Genomic DNA, 15,482 nt, shown 5'->3' with positions numbered 1-15,482 from the left:
CTGAAAGGCATCTGGGGGCCTCAGGAAGGTGTTACTGTTCACGGCATCCGCCAGAGCAGCAAAGGAAGAAATAATGGTCGACGGACTGTGGGGTTTCAGCAGAAGTCGACCGAGTGGCAACATGAGCTGTGTCTCCTCTCCTCCTCCTACAGGAGTGGCAGCGTTAGTGGCCTGACACTGAAGCTGATGAAGACATCGGTCTATGATATGCTGGACACGCTCTCAGACGATGACTACGTTAACGTGGCTTCTGTGAGTGCTGAGTCTGTGGCTGGTGGGAGAACAAAGGCAGGAAAGAGAGAGGATGTGGAGGCGGTGGTGGCATCTCATGTGCTCCCTGGCGTGAAGAGCAGGCTTTGGGTGGTCTTGCCCCATTTAGTCTTGCTCTGTTTCTTGTCCTTCCCCTTCCCCAACATGCGTCCTACCTCCACAGTTGTCAGTCCTAGCCTTCTTTCCCCAGTCCTTATCCCAGTCTTTGACCTTACCATCAATTAGGACATTGAAGAAGGGGAAAGCACGCAAAACAAGGGAGCCTGTGTAGGACTGCCTAATGCTTTGATTTTTAGAATGCACAATTGGATATTTTTAAGAAGAGAATTTTAGACACCCTCATTGAGCATGGATTGTGGCTGCAAAGACAAGTTTGGCCCCTGTCACACTTCCTGCAGACTGCACTGTGTGCATGTGCTCGCACCCATCCATACAGAATGTGTTGGTTAGGGAAAGAAGCAAATTGAGTGCACTAATTATGCCATAACCTTTCTTTATTGCTAGCCAACACACCATAATTATTATGTAGATACTCTCTATAGAAGACTAACCTCAGTGCTCCTCTGTGCTAAGTTACAGTTGATCGCTTAGCTACTAAATAATGGTGTAACTGAGAGGAGAACTGTGTGTACAGATCTATATGGCAGAGCTACATGGTGAGTTCTGTATGCCACAGTTAATGTCGTCTGATTGCAGTCTGTCTCCTCACTGCAAAGGAAGCAAGCAAGGTGGCAGGGATGCGCGGTGGCTTTGCGAGGTCCTGGGGGAAATGCTTTGGCTTTGGCTTTGCTGCAGTGCAGTGGCATTGGAATGACAGGACAGTGAGAGAGGCTGGCGTAGGTACCCTGGAAAGGACCACTTGCTTGGCATCTCGTTCCACACATGCCATCTTTGCAGCCACAAAATGATAGACGCTTTTCCCTTGATGACTGAAAAAGATTATCCACCAGCCCTCTGATTTTAAGGATCAAGTCGCACACTGCCACCTGCCCTGCAGGCTCCCATTTTCAGACTTGCGTGAGCGGTTCATGGGCAGGCAGATCACAAGGAACTCAGCAGATGTGTAACTGAAAGCAGAAAGCTTGTGTGAAATGTTGGCCAGGGTAGGGTGTTATCCTACCCTATGAAGGCAGTCCATCCAGTCAATATATGTCATTCAAACATCTGTATTGGGTGGGATCCAGACTTTGGTGCAGACAACGCCAAAGACTTCCCTGCTCCTTCTACCAGTTTCCTGAAAATCTTACACACAGAACTGGGGACTCTGCCAAATGAGGTGATCTGTGATGCAAGGGGAGGGGCCAGATTGGGGGATGCACCTATGTGGGTGGAGCTCCTCTGCCCATAGAAGACAGAGCCTCGAACCGACCAATCATGTCTTTCCTTTCTGGATCTTACGTACTAGAGCACATCCAAAGGCAATCATTCCTGCATCCAGGGCAGGGCATTTGATTGAACAAGAACAAATCTTCCACAAAGGAATACATCTATTAGAGATGCACAGTGGATAATGATGTGCCATTGTTCACGTTGTCTTAATACTAAAATGAAAATAAGTATTATTCCTAAAAATACTTTTATACTAATTTAACATTTTACTTTTTAACTCAGTACACAAAATCCCTAAGTGGTTCACAATAAGAACAATTAATAATAACACAAGGCAAAAAATAAAACACCATACCAGGCTGAGAATCCATTTCCTTGGACAGATGGTTGTATTCATTAATTCTCCCTGTTGTGGATAATGAGCACCATTTGGAGAAGGTGAGCGTGCACAATTCCCACTGACACGCACGTGTGCAGCATTCACTGAGGACTTCCTCAAGGCGAATCCTTCTGTTCAAGGAAAGGCATAAGGAAGCGGATTGTGCAGGCCAGGAGGGAATGACCTCAAGAGGAGGGAATGACCTCAGGAGTGCTTCCGAAGGAGCCCAGCTATTCTCCAAAGTTTCTGTGGAGCTTTTAATGCCTGCTGTTGCATTCCAGCCTCCAGGGGTTAAACAACTGCTTCTCTAGAAATGAGTTCTGAAAGCATCTCAAGCCCAAATGCCACATCAGCCCCGTGAAAATGAGCATGCTCTTTATTTTGCTGTATTTGTTTCTTGGTATAATGGGAAAACCGAGGGCAACGCCTGTCGGAGGCACTGGCCTCTGCCTCGTGCAGCTCCTGCAGCCCAATTTACCATTTCTGTCACCTTTCCTTTTCCTGCACTCCCAACTGCTCTCTGCCTTTGATCGATTGCAAATGACAAAACACACCTGCAAGAAATAAATTACATCCTTCCACTGCCATTTCCCCCATTCCCGCTTTGACATACTGTTCTGTTTGCACGAGGTGCCGAGGTCTGTGGTAAGGGCTGAGGGAATGGTGGTGAAGGAAGGGAAGGTTTTGGCATGGAGACAGATAGCTGGCTGGTTGTAGAATCCACATTTCTCTGTATGCCTTGGCGACGCAAGATTTCACCAAGAGGCAGGTATTTTGCTTGCCTTTACAGAGAAGATGAGGAATCAAATAGCCATAATCAGTAGAGAAATGGGACACTTGGTGATATTGTAGGCCAACCCTTTAGTATAATTGAGGCAATCCAGAGTAGTTTGAGAATGTGTAAATACTTTCCAGCTGTGCACCTAGGAAGCTGATCTGGCATTATACCCTCTGCCTGGAGTCTTCAGGAACAGCATCCTTTTGAGGATGCTGAAAGCGGAAAAGCAACCAGATTTGGCAGCCTTTTCTTCACCTCTCCCTGAGGAAACACCCATAGTGGATAAGTATAAATATATACACGGTCTGTTCCATCTTTAGTGCTCTCCAGCCTCCCAGCATGATGGGATGGACAGACAATTAGACTGGACTGATCCTGCTCAGTTATGAAGTTCACGTAATGGTCTTGCACAAGTCCCTGGAGCACTTCTTAGAATTGAAAACCTGCTACACAGAGAAGTGGAGCACCGGAGCACCAGCAAGTCCAGGCTGTCTTCCGCTACAAACTGACAGAAACAGTTTGCTCACATCTTGCCCTTGGAGATGTTGCCTCTGCCCAAAATTGTGCAATGGTTGCGTTCCCCAAATCACGGGTGCTTCCAAATTAGCTTCTGCAGCACCATCGCCTTGCCTTATTCCGAGAATTTACAGGGGCTCCAAATGATGTTTTCTTCCTCCCATGACCCTCCTGTGTTTTCTCACTGTTTTCTCCACCTTTTTCTTTATCACAAAAAATCTGTGAAGGAAAAATGGTGGAATTGCTACTCAGTGCCTTCTGCTTGGTTACACTAGGAAAATTAGTACAGAGAACTAAACAACCCAGCCAAAATGTGCATGCAAATGTTTATATATTAGTATGTTTGGATCATTTCATTCTATAGGCATCATCTCTTCTAAAAGCAAAATGGCTGCCTTTTATGCCATTCTTTTCTCAAAAGTTTTGTCTAGAGGCACTTCACTCTGATGGATCAGTGGAAAGCAACATCTGAGGACCACAGACCCTTCTTTGGCAACTTCTTTGTGTTCTGAATTCACATGGGTGAGACATTCCCACAGCCATAAGATGGTTGGTTTCTGCTCACCGTCCCACTGGATATTTTCAACCACAGCTGGTCCCACCGGAGCACATGAATGCAAAGGTTTAGTCTTCCCTAGAATTCTGCTCTGCTGAAGTGGAACAGAGAAACAATGCTGTAATCAGCTGTCAGATGGTATCACATCAGCTACTCAAATGCTTCCAAAATAAAACCTCAGTCCTCAGAGGGATGGAAGGAAAGAACACCAGACCTGCTCTATGCATGAGTGGAGAGTTTTGAGGCAGGCTGGGCTAAAGGGTCAGGGTCAGGAATTTTAAGCAAAGAGACGCACCGTATTATTTATTTATGTGTACCTCGCCTTTCCCCCAATCATCTCCAAGGCAACACACATGCAAAACTAAAGCAATTGAAGAAAGTGGATACAAAATAAGAATAAAATCAGTACAACCATCAGGAAGCATTAATAACTAATTGTTAAAAATACTGTGAACCAATCCTCAGTTATATTCTGTCAGAATCTTGTAAGAATAGGGCAGTCTTCATTTGCTGCCTAAGAAATGGTAATGTAGGTGCCAGGAGGTGTCATAGAAGAGTATTCCATAATCAGGACTACTTAGTTGCGATGGCCACTTAACTAGCTTCTGAAGGTGTGGATATTCAAGGCATGGCCTTAGCTGAGAGGGAGGAGGAGAGGCATCCAGTAGTCTTTCTGCGGGGCTGGGGCAATGCGCATGCTTCTGCCTCTCACCTTCGCAGAAACAGCCCACTGGAATGGCCGCTGGCACCTGCAGTTGAAGGAGAAGGAACGCGCCTGGAGAAGGTTCAAACAGGAGTAGGCAGCCTTTCAGACAGCCTGGCTCCAGCTCTTTTCAAGCTTAAAGCATTACCTGTAGAGGCCATTGCTCGTTGCACATGACAGTGAAGAGAGGTCCCAGTGGCAAATCCCAGTAAAAATCTTGGCTGCCATACTTTAAGCCAGGTGAAGCTTCCCAATAGGGAATCCCCTGGGCAGTGCATTGCAGAAATGTAGCACAGAAGTTACCAGGATAGAAATAACTGACACAGTACATATGATGCATTTTTTCCAGAAGAGGTCACAGCTGACATTCCAAAGCTGGTAAAGGGCATGCCAAGCCATAAACTCTCTTGGGTGCCCATTAGTACATTAACTTCTAAAAGCATCTTCCAGCCACAACCCTCATCCTTAAGGCAACCAGTTCCCCTCCCATGCTTAAGGTAAGAGGGCAGTACCAGTCAGAAAAGCCCAAATGCCACCTCCATGGCCAATTGCATCAGCCATCAGCATCGCCTTGGACTGACCTCCAAATTACAAGTCCTCATCCAGCCTGTCACTGACTCCAGAAACCAGTTAAAGATATTAGGCGTAGCACCTGCATTTGATGAGGAAGGGAAAAGAAGCTGGGTGTCCTCAGCATATTGACAGCATCTGTCAGTACATCTATATCAACAATCTATGAAACGGACAGATGACCTTACCCAGTGGTTTTATGTAAATCTCATATTGCATGGGGGGCATCCCATAGCATGAATGCCATGGAGACACATGCACGATCTTTTCTGAAATCAACCCAGTGGTAGGAACAGGACCACCAGAGGATATTACCTCCAACTCCCATCCTAAACAGCTGGCCAAGAAAGTACCGTGGTTGATCACGGAAAAAGTGGAGGAATGGGATGAGAAACTGCACAAAGGCCAGGAAAACACCCACCACCGTTGGTGGTTGAGAGATGGTCTGGGACAGGAGGACGGGGTGGGGCTGTCTGGGAAACCTCAGCAGATTCGGTGCGGTCCCGTGGCCTGAGGTTCACCACCACTGCTCTAGGACAAGACTAGAATTAACAACAGGCTCTGGAAAGCAAGATATCTATTTTCTGGAGCTCCGCATGGAGACGCGTGAACTAGGTTCTTAGGGGCTGAGTCTCCTGCAGAGAGTGGCTCCTCATTCGAACAATGATGACAGGACAGGACTCTTTCAGCCCAGGCGTCTCAGGACCTGCACTGAGCAGGGAGGTGGACTCCACGGCCCATTGTCCCCTTCCGATTCTACTATTCTAAGATTCTATGACCATTTCTCATGTTGCACAGCAGTAAATATCACTGGATATAAACTCAACAGGGAGCTCCAGCCAGCCTCATATGCCTATTAAGTACACATTTTTACAAATGGGGTTGTTGCGTTCACATATCACATTTTTACGTGTGAACACATGAAGCATTTTTGATGTACAGTGAACACAGCAAGTAAAAAAGCCCAAATGACCATCTTCCCTACAGGAAAATACAGGAGCTCCCCTCTGTTTCTATGTCTGGGGCCAATCCCCATATCCATGCCTCAGACATCTGAAGCCAAGAGTGCTTCTGGACAAGATCTCATTCACAGAATTGTACTGCGGCTCCAAACTACATCTCCTTTCGCTTGTCAACCTCGCATGTCTTCCCACCACTCCCTCCATCTTTTTTGCTTAGCATGGAAAATCCATGAAGGAAAAAAGTCAGAGTCATTGCACGAGCCTTGACTAGGAGCAGTGAGAGGGTTGCAGGTGAAAGACGGCACGCTCTGGAAATCCCGTAAGATGCCATGAATGAGACAGGACGGGGAGATGCGGCCACAGAGGGCTCGCCTGGAAGCATCCCTAGCTTAACTAGTGAAGGGAACAGTCTGGATCCGTGATGTATTTCTAAGGCCCCAGGTGGTGTGTCTGGGTGACCAGAAGAGCCAAGCTGCTTGATAGGCGCATGGTAAGAAGAAACAGTGGCTGCCACCAAGGCAAGTGCCCTCGAGAGGTAGTGAGGGGAATTGCTACAGCCTGAATTCCTCCCCTTCTGATACAAGGGAAAAGAAATCATTGGCATCTATGGGAAGACCAGGATCCATTGCTTTCTGCAAGGGATGAAGCAGTCCTAAAATATTTTTGACTTTTCTACATGAGGCTTGTAATCCTTCACTTTAATGGGGCTTCTGCTTCCAGCTTCTTTGCAAGATTCAGATCAGTTCCTTAACACATTTTTTCCCAGAAGTCTTCTTTTCTCTGCCTTTCTATATGATTATTATTATTATTATTATTATTATTATTATTATAATAACATTTCTATGCCGCCCCTTGCCGAAACCTCGGGGCGGCTTACAACATGATAAAATACATTGAAATACAATAGTACATAATAAATTACCATTAAATATAACAATACAAAAAATACATTTATTTACAAATACAAAATTAAAATTATCAGTATAAAATAAAAATATAGGAGGAGAAAGAGAAGGAAGAAGAAGTTGCCCAGGCCAGATCATATGTTTTAACAATTGAAATGATGTTTAAATAAAAAGGTCTTTACCTGGCGCCGAAAAACCAGTAACGACGGTGCCAGGCGGACCTCTTTGGGGAGTGAATTCCATAGGTTGGGCGCCACCGCAGAGAAAGCCCTCCTCCGGGTACTTACTCTCCTAATTTCTTTCATTTCATTTGATCTATTACACAACCACTAGGTAAATGCACAAGTGTTGCATTCCACCATTTTCAAATAAAACCATATTTTCCTTGATCTAAAAAAGAAAAAAACAAAACCTGGAAGCCCTGGAGAAGGATGGCATTGGGTAAAACACCCGCAAATGACCATGAGTGAGGAATCATAAGTGCACAATGAACAAAATACATTGTGTAGAAAAGCTCATTGTGCACATGTGTTTATATGACAGAGACACATTCCCAAACACACACACACACACACACACACACACACACACATCCCCATACTATATTCTTAGATGCTAAAAAAAATCCAAGCCCTCTTTTGGACTTTTCAGGGACTTTATAAAGTGGAGCGGGCATCTGGCAATTCTGAAAGTGCGGGGAGCCTCTAAAAATATATTCTGAATTTAGCAGATATTTGACTGGTACGTATGCATTGCCAAGAAAAGATGAAATGCTTCCCTGTCCCAAAATAGCTTATGGGATTTCTAGTTATGAATCGATATTACCATTAACCCAGCGGTGTTATTGGACTAGGAGATGGCTGGGTAAATGCCAGGCTAAGGATCCTTTTCTCGGAGCATTTTGCACACAGGTGACGGCTGCGGGGAGTGGGCATGAGGCGCCGCTCCTTAAGATCCTGGTCTGCTTGTGCAAGTCCAGGACTTCCATCGGGGGCAGTGATTGTTTTATCCCCCACCAAGGCTAGAATTGTGCTGAGCTTTTAACGGGCAGGCAAATGTAAAACTCGGCAGTACTGATGTACTGTAGAAAGGGGGTCAAGGACATGACGGGCAGGTGGTGAAGTGCAGCCCATAACTCATCCATTCTAAGGTTGTTCTCCCTCCTTGCCCCCCTCCAATACTTCATGATTGCTGGGGGGGATCAAGAACATGTTGGTTCTTTTTGTAAATGGGGTGCAGACATTAGAAGGGTTGGAGTCAGTGCTCGATGCTGCATGTTCTTTTGTACTGGAAAGGTCTGTGAAAGTGCTCTCTGGCCCTTGGCGCCTCTCTTTGGAGCGGCTGTGGTCTGTTCGGCCTTATTACCCTGCCATGTGAGCCGTTTGAGGTTCAGCAACAAGGGAGCTGGACAGAGCTCTCTAAGGGGGCCTTTCGATATGGCAAGGGCTAAGTTGGAGGAAGAGAGGTCACCAGCAGGAGCAGAAGTAGGGGGCAAGTCCGTGCAGCTAAAGACAAGGTCACCTTCCAGACAGAGAGTTCCTGGCGCTATCTGTTAGAAGGCGCTGTGTACAGCTGCTCCCTCCCCGCATCCCTTAAAGGATTCTCTGCACTGGGAAAAAGGGAATGGAAAAGATGGTGAGGAAACATGGGAGGGTCAGTGGGTGGAAGGGACTGTCATTTGGAAATCCACCCACCTCTCCATGCATTCTGCAAATGGGAGCCGGTATGGTTAGTGGTTTAGGGCTGCTGGACTGGAACTCAGGAGACCACGGTTCCAGTTCCCACTCAGCCACGAAACCCACTGGGTGACATGAGGCTTTTGCCTCTCAGCCAATCCTACCACACAGGGTTGCCGTTGTGAGGGCAACATGGAGAGGAAGAGAATTTGGTAGGCTGCCTTGGGTTCCTTGCAAGAGGAAGAAAGCTAGGATGCAAATGCAGTGTGGGGGTGGGGGTGGCCCCTCATCCATGTTACATGATCTAAACAATGAGAGATGTGAATAACGTTGACCAGGAAGGTGTCACCACAGAAGGCCCAGAAGGAGAAGGTTGTAGTCATGAATGACGAAGGTGACCCACATTTTAGGAGATAAAGGGAGAGGCAGGCTTTTGCAATGCAAGGCAAGACAAGACAAACAAAAATAGCATTTTTGTAACAGATTGAACTAACAGCCATGGAGGTGCTGGATTTTCTTTATGAATTATGGCTGATCACTAACTTCACGCAGGTTTGGGCTGGCCTCCTACAGCCAATGTGAGGTGCAACCAAGGAGTTTTGTTGACAATTAAAATCCCTCTACCTAAAGTTGATTCTGCAGTCTTAAGCCCGAGAGAGCAATCCCAGGATCGGTGAGCTGGGAGCAAGCCATGGCTGCTCAGTGTGGCTTTGCCATGGGCAAAATGGTGGGGAGCAGTCCAGGGCAGCCTTGCCTCAGATGCCTGCTCCCCAGGCAGTGGAGCTCCAAGCCCAGTGCTCGCACACCACGGTGCCAGGTGCTGGCACTGGGCTGAGGTGGAGGGCAATTATGTCCCCTGCGGCTTGCAGGCTCAGCCTCCTAATAGCTGTGTGAGAGGTGCATGGACAGGAGCTCAGGGGTTAGCCAAGTTGGCCCGTTCTTCTGCTGTTTCTCCTGACAGGGCCTTACAGGGAAGGTTGGGAAGCTGGATGATTCATGCATGAAGCTTATCGGGATGAGCTGAGTTTGGTCCCAAGGTCAACTGTCTGGGCTTTACTGCCTGCAGCTGGGAAGAGGCCCAGGCGGGATATGCCCAGTGTGATACAGTCCATCCCAGGATGGGTTCTTGGGGATCCCCCCCCCCGGCCCCAGGGGCAATGAAATGCCAGCACCTGGAATGGGTCTTTTGTCTCTCTGGGAGCGAACTTGCCTGAGCCTGTTGCCCAACTGATTTTGCTGCTCCTCTGCCCGTGGGAGACCCACTGCCTGGCTTGTGTGGAGTAGGCTTGGCTTTGTTGTTGCCTTGTCAAGGTGATGTGCTGGAGAGTCTGCATCCTCTGGGGAGGTGGGGCTAGAAACTCCTGCTGTGCTTCAATTGCCTTTCCCCTTCCCTTTTCAGTCCCAGTCCTTGCCGCCTCTCCTGTTTAAATAGCCTCCTTCGACCTGTTGGTGTGCCTGTTTGAGCGAATCCAGTGCTCAACCAGTGCCTGCACGAGGGCGGATTGTTGGGAGAGGACATGGGTTGGGATCCCTGGCAGGGGGGCCGTGGGAATTCAGCCCAGCCTTCCTTTCCAATCAGATGAATGTGAGCAGCTGTGGGCAGTCAGTGGCATGGGAAGGGCAATTTTCATCAGCCCAAGTTGACCCTTATTCATAGTTAATTCATGCGTCAGGGCAGCCTCCCCCAACCTGGCGCCTTCCAAATGTCTTGGACTATGAGTCTCATCATCCTCAGCCAGGCAGGAAAAGGTTGCTTTAAGCCTGGAATCTAGCATGAGTGTTAAGCCCTGATTAATTTGAACCCTGATACAAATTAAATCCATTCCTCTTCCTCACTGGTAATAGTTTTCCAACTATTTTCTCCACAACCCTAAAGAAAGGTATATCGGGAAGGAAATGAAGAGCTCCGTCATTCTCCATATCATGTGCCTGCTGTCTGGCAAGGAGCGCGCCTGTGCTAATTAACGAGTCTAGCCTCGTTACTTTTGCTGGATCACTGCCTCCTAAATGAATGTTCCATACTTCCAGCAAACTAAGCCATAAGCAAAAATGAGTGCTTTCTCGCTTCACCCGCCTGGCCAGATTCTCGGAGTGAGAAGTCAGCCCTCTCTGAACAGGAGCTTAGCACAGGGCACCCACTTAACTGGGCCTGTGACCTTGTGATAAGGTACTGAAATGCTCTGCAGAAAGCACGCCTGGAGGTGTTCAGGTAATCACAGCAATGCTCTCCACAAATTCATTCTGTTCTCAGTCACAGACGGAGAAAGAAAAATCGCATCATTCCATTGATGCCAACAAGCTCCTCCACAGTCCCATAGAAACCCAGGTGCAGATTTGGGCCTTCTGAATGAAAAGGCCCTGGCCTTCAGCAAAGAGACCGAGAATTCATTTCTCCCACTTCTCATCACGCAGTTTGATCTCAGCCACTTCATTTGTCCTTCTGGTCTTGTGCACTTCAAATAGTGAACTGCAAGTATTACATTCACGAGGGGAATGGGGAGGCCACAAATAACTTCTGCAGACCATTAGTTCTTTTAGAACCACCAAAAGCTCATGGTCAAGTCAAGTTCAAGAGAAAACTGGTTCAGAACCTCACTCAGCCATGAGGTTGGCTTGAGGACATTCTGCCAGTCTCCCTCTCTCAGCCTCTCACACCACACAGGACTTCTGTAAAGATAAAAGCAAGGAACGTGGAAGAAGGACAGAATAGCAGTCAGACAGACAGATCTCCTATGACAGGGCTTTGTGTCCGCACCTTTAGAGTCTCTCACATGTGCTGCAAATATCCATCTTATATCCCTCTAACTGTCACGCTTTCCCTAAAAGAGTCTTGCAAAATAGTTGGCTGAGATAATGAGAACTCTCTACTGGGGCTTCCTAGTGTCCTTCCTCCCCTCCTGAAAAACTACAGTTCCCAGAGTTCTTAGATTTAATTCAGCTTAACACAGATACATGCAAGGATGCAAAAACTGGTGGTAGAGCTTAAAGGGCCGTGACTGCTGACCAGCCATTCTCCATGAACTGCGGGCAGACGATCAGAACTGGATAAACTGCAGATCTTCCTAGTGTCACAACACCCCCCGCCCCCGCTTAGCTGGCTTTGGCTGATCTCTTCTCCCCAGATACGTAGCATGGGAGCCCTGTGTTCTTTGCCCCGTTCACGTACATCTCCCAAACACCCTGGCTCCCTCTCTTTCCAGTTTTCTTCAATGACTTGGCTAAAATGCATGTCTGGTGTCGAGCTATCTGGCAATGGTGGAGCGGATACCTGTGTGGTTAGGAGGTCTCTGCCAACAGTAGCTAATTTCTCCAGACCCAGACTGATCCCTAATGATCCCACTTGGCTGTCTGCATCAAAGGCTAAGTTTGCCGATAGGAACAAGATAGTCTCGTCTTGGTACTGTTCAAAGCACACATGACTCTGTCATTCACTAATCCTGCCTCCCCTAACTTGGCACCCCCCAGATATTTTGAAGTGTGACTCCCAGCATTCCTCACACTGGCCATGTTGGCAGCCTCTGATGGGAAATGAGGGCCAAAACAACTGGAAGGCACCAAGGTGGAGAAAGCTGCACTAAACAACAGGGGTGGGGATCAAATGAGCGTCATCTGCACTGTCTCCTGGCCTGTTCTAATGCATTACAATTCCCTGTATCTTGCTTTCCAGTTTAACCAAAAGGCACAGCCTGTCTCCTGTTTCAAGCATTTGGTCCAGGCAAATATACGCAACAAGAAAGTGTTCAAAGAAGACGTAGAAGGAATGGAGGCTCAAGGAACCACTGACTACAAGGCGGGCTTTGAGTATGCTTTTGAACAGCTGCAAAATGTAAGCAAGGGTTGAAGGCCAGGCATGTGTGGGGTGGGTGGGAGGATTGTGAGGAGAAAAGTCCTAGAATTCAAATAAAATGCATGGAGGGGATTAGGGATAGTCAAAGACTGATGCCTGAACTTGACAAGATTCCCCAAACCCGCTCTAACTGATCATCTTGCACTCAATTTATATTCTCGTTTGTGATTGCTGTTCATTGTGTGCAAATAGGAAAATGAACAACCAAATGTAAAAATAAAGCAAAACTCTCCAAATGTGTGCAGTTTTCCAAAATTGTAGAAATTTTTCCTTGAGACTAAAAAATAATTTGTACAAATCAAATGGTGAAGTTGCAAAATGGAATGCAAACTCATGTTTGGTAATTTGGAGACATCTTCCACAGACCTGTTCTGGCACTCAGGATTGCCGGGAGTTCCATACTCCTGCTCCAAAGCAGTTGCTTTTGGTGAGGCCAGGGAGAAAGTCACCAGAAATGCATCCACGCATCTCTGGAGGCATGCTACTTTGCTCTGAAGATGCATGAGCAGCTCAGAAATTTCCTGAGCTTGTGGGCATTGAGAGTGTGCCTCACATGGATACTATCATTTCTAGATTCCTATGTCAACCATTTCCCAAAAGCTTCCTCATACCAAGTGGGGGAGAGTATCATGAGAAATGCCCACAGGCCTTGTCCACCAGCTCCCATCTTCCTTGGTGACATAACGAGTGGGCACATTGCTGGCCAGGACAGGGTGACTCAGCCTCACATCCCCTTTTAGCCATGATGCTCACTAGGTCTCCTTGGGCCAGGCACAGCTCTCACACTAGCCTACCTCACAAGGTTGTGGTGAGGATAAAATGGGAAGAGGAATCATGTGTACAGCTGCAAGTTCCTTAGAAGAAGAGAAGCTGAAAAGGGAAGAAATAATGCTGTTATGTATTCCCACTGCCCCTTCCCCCCAAACAGCAGCTGTTGTGAGTCTGCATCACCCTGTGTCCAGAACCCTGGATTCCCATCCAAATTTTCACCACTTGCACTGGCCCCCCATTATATATCTGGCCCAAGGAACTGAAAGTGGCCTACAAAGTTCTGCTGCACTTCATTTTATCCCAAAACAACTCTGGGAAGCCAGTTAGGCTGAGAAATAGCATCTGGCCCAAGAACTTTGGGGCTGTGCAGGGATTTGGACCAGGGTCTCCCTGGTGGTAGCCTGAACCTCTCAGTCCCAGACCCCATTGGGTATTGCCTTCTGGGAGAGAGGCTATGACTGGGGGACATTCCTCCACAATCGGCACTCCATCCCTGGAAACTGCTTCTGTGGCATTCCTTCCCGGCACTGGGGGAAATATGGGCAACAGGCCAGGGGCACCGGCGTTCTTCGTCCCAACAATATGTGGGTCCCTGCCTCTGAAGGGCTGCAGTGGGGCAGGGTGCTGTCAATGCCAGCCTCTCCCCCAGTAAATGGAAAGCTTCTGCAGTCGGCACTTAAGTTTCAATGAAAGCAGCTGCCTCTTCCATTTCATTAGAAAGTTAGCAGGGCCCATCTGAGAGGGCTTGGATCAGATGGGCTGCAGTGACGTTGAGCAAAATAAAGATGAATAGTCCTATTAATCGCTGAGCGGTAATAGCCACAACATAATTTCCGTCCTGACAGCCCCTCCTTCTCCCTGTTCATCTGCACCACCTTCACCCCTGGAGAAGCAGCTAAAGAAAACAGATTCCTCAGTGCCAGCTCCTCCAGCTGAGGAGGGGATGGAAGAAGGCAGGAAGCTGTAGCAACGGCTTTCGGGAGCAGGGTTTTGTGTACACCCATGTCGAATACCTGTGCTTGCCTGCATGTGCATCTTTTGCCAATTTCTTTTATATATGTGGAAGCATACTCATACGTGGACACACACACACACAGAATGCCTTCCTTCTGTTTTCTTCCACATGCAACCAGGCATGACTTCCATCTACATGTGCATGATTTTAACACATGTGCCAGTCCTTTTTCCTCCTTCAAATAGGTAAAAACAACGGTCTGAATAGTCTCAAATCAGCCTGACTCAGTAGAATAGAATGCTGCAGCCACAGGGCTGACGTGGCCTGCCCCTGCTTTATTTGGACCAATCAGTGTTAAGCTTACTGGCCTCATCGCTCCCATAATGCTTGTGTGGTGCCATGTCCGTGGCTTTGAGTTCTGTACTCATGCAAATACCTGCCTCTTCTCGGCAGTCCAACATCACAAGAGCCAACTGCAATAAGATGATCATGATGTTCACTGACGGAGGGGAAGACCGCGTGCAGGACGTGTTTGAGAAGTACAACTGGCCCAACAAGACGGTGAGTATTCCTCCGGCACCCTCACCTGGCTGCACCGGTGCTGTGGCGGCCCTGTTAAGGTAGCCAGCCGCCGGTCCTCCACCCTCTGGGCTGGCCTCCCCTTCAGGACCGTGGAGCGCTGCAGCTGGGAGCGAGTTGCACAGCTCACCCCCAATCCCAGCAGGGGTGTCCCAGGAGAAGAGCTTCATGTTGCATCCTGCAGTGGACGTGCTCTAAGAGCCGGAGAAGCCCCCCGCTGGATGGATGCTGCTGGCTCCCACGGCAGGGAGGAACGTCAGTATCCACACTCCAATCCCTGCCCACCCCAGCCCACCCACCCACCCCTCAACTGTAGCCCAGGGGCCACCCCCAGCGCCGCAGTGCACACGCACGAAGAAACACACGTTCCACAAGCACGGGGAGCAGAAGGCCGGGTGAAGCATGGCGGAAACGATCCGAGGGAAGGGCTGCATTTGGTACTGGAGCTGCTGCGTGTTGCCCCAGATCATATGCAGACCCAGCCACCCCGCTGTGACTTGGGCTTCCTGGTCTCTCTAGGCCAGGGTGGGCAGCATATGACCCTTCAGACGCATCGGCCTTCATCACCCACCACATGGCCAACCAGGGCTGGTGGGGATTACAGGCCAGGCAGCCGGAGGACCACGCGTTGCCTGTTCCCAGCCTCTAAGAGAAAAGATACAGGTTTCCTTCGCTGGTTCATTCCA

General features: G+C 48.3%; 1 protein-coding gene across 2 annotated transcripts in view; it reads left to right on the top strand.

The window, feature by feature from the left end:
- CACNA2D2 (calcium voltage-gated channel auxiliary subunit alpha2delta 2) overlaps window positions 1-15,482 on the top strand; it is a 658,873-nt gene that overhangs the window by 539,350 nt on the left and 104,041 nt on the right. For both annotated transcript variants that reach the window (XM_044451244.1, XM_044451243.1), the window contains exons 10-12: window positions 153-252; window positions 12,312-12,470; window positions 14,671-14,778. In XM_044451244.1, the coding sequence (XP_044307179.1) occupies window positions 153-252; window positions 12,312-12,470; window positions 14,671-14,778 (367 nt within the window). The remainder of the gene's footprint in view (window positions 1-152; window positions 253-12,311; window positions 12,471-14,670; window positions 14,779-15,482) is intronic.

The sequence above is a fragment of the Varanus komodoensis genome, unplaced genomic scaffold (genome assembly GCF_004798865.1).
Source record: "Varanus komodoensis strain SLA01 unplaced genomic scaffold, ASM479886v1 scaffold6_2, whole genome shotgun sequence".
NCBI lineage: Eukaryota > Metazoa > Chordata > Lepidosauria > Squamata > Varanidae > Varanus > Varanus komodoensis.
Note: the sequence above shows the minus strand (reverse complement) of the source record. Positions and strands in the feature narration are given on the sequence as shown.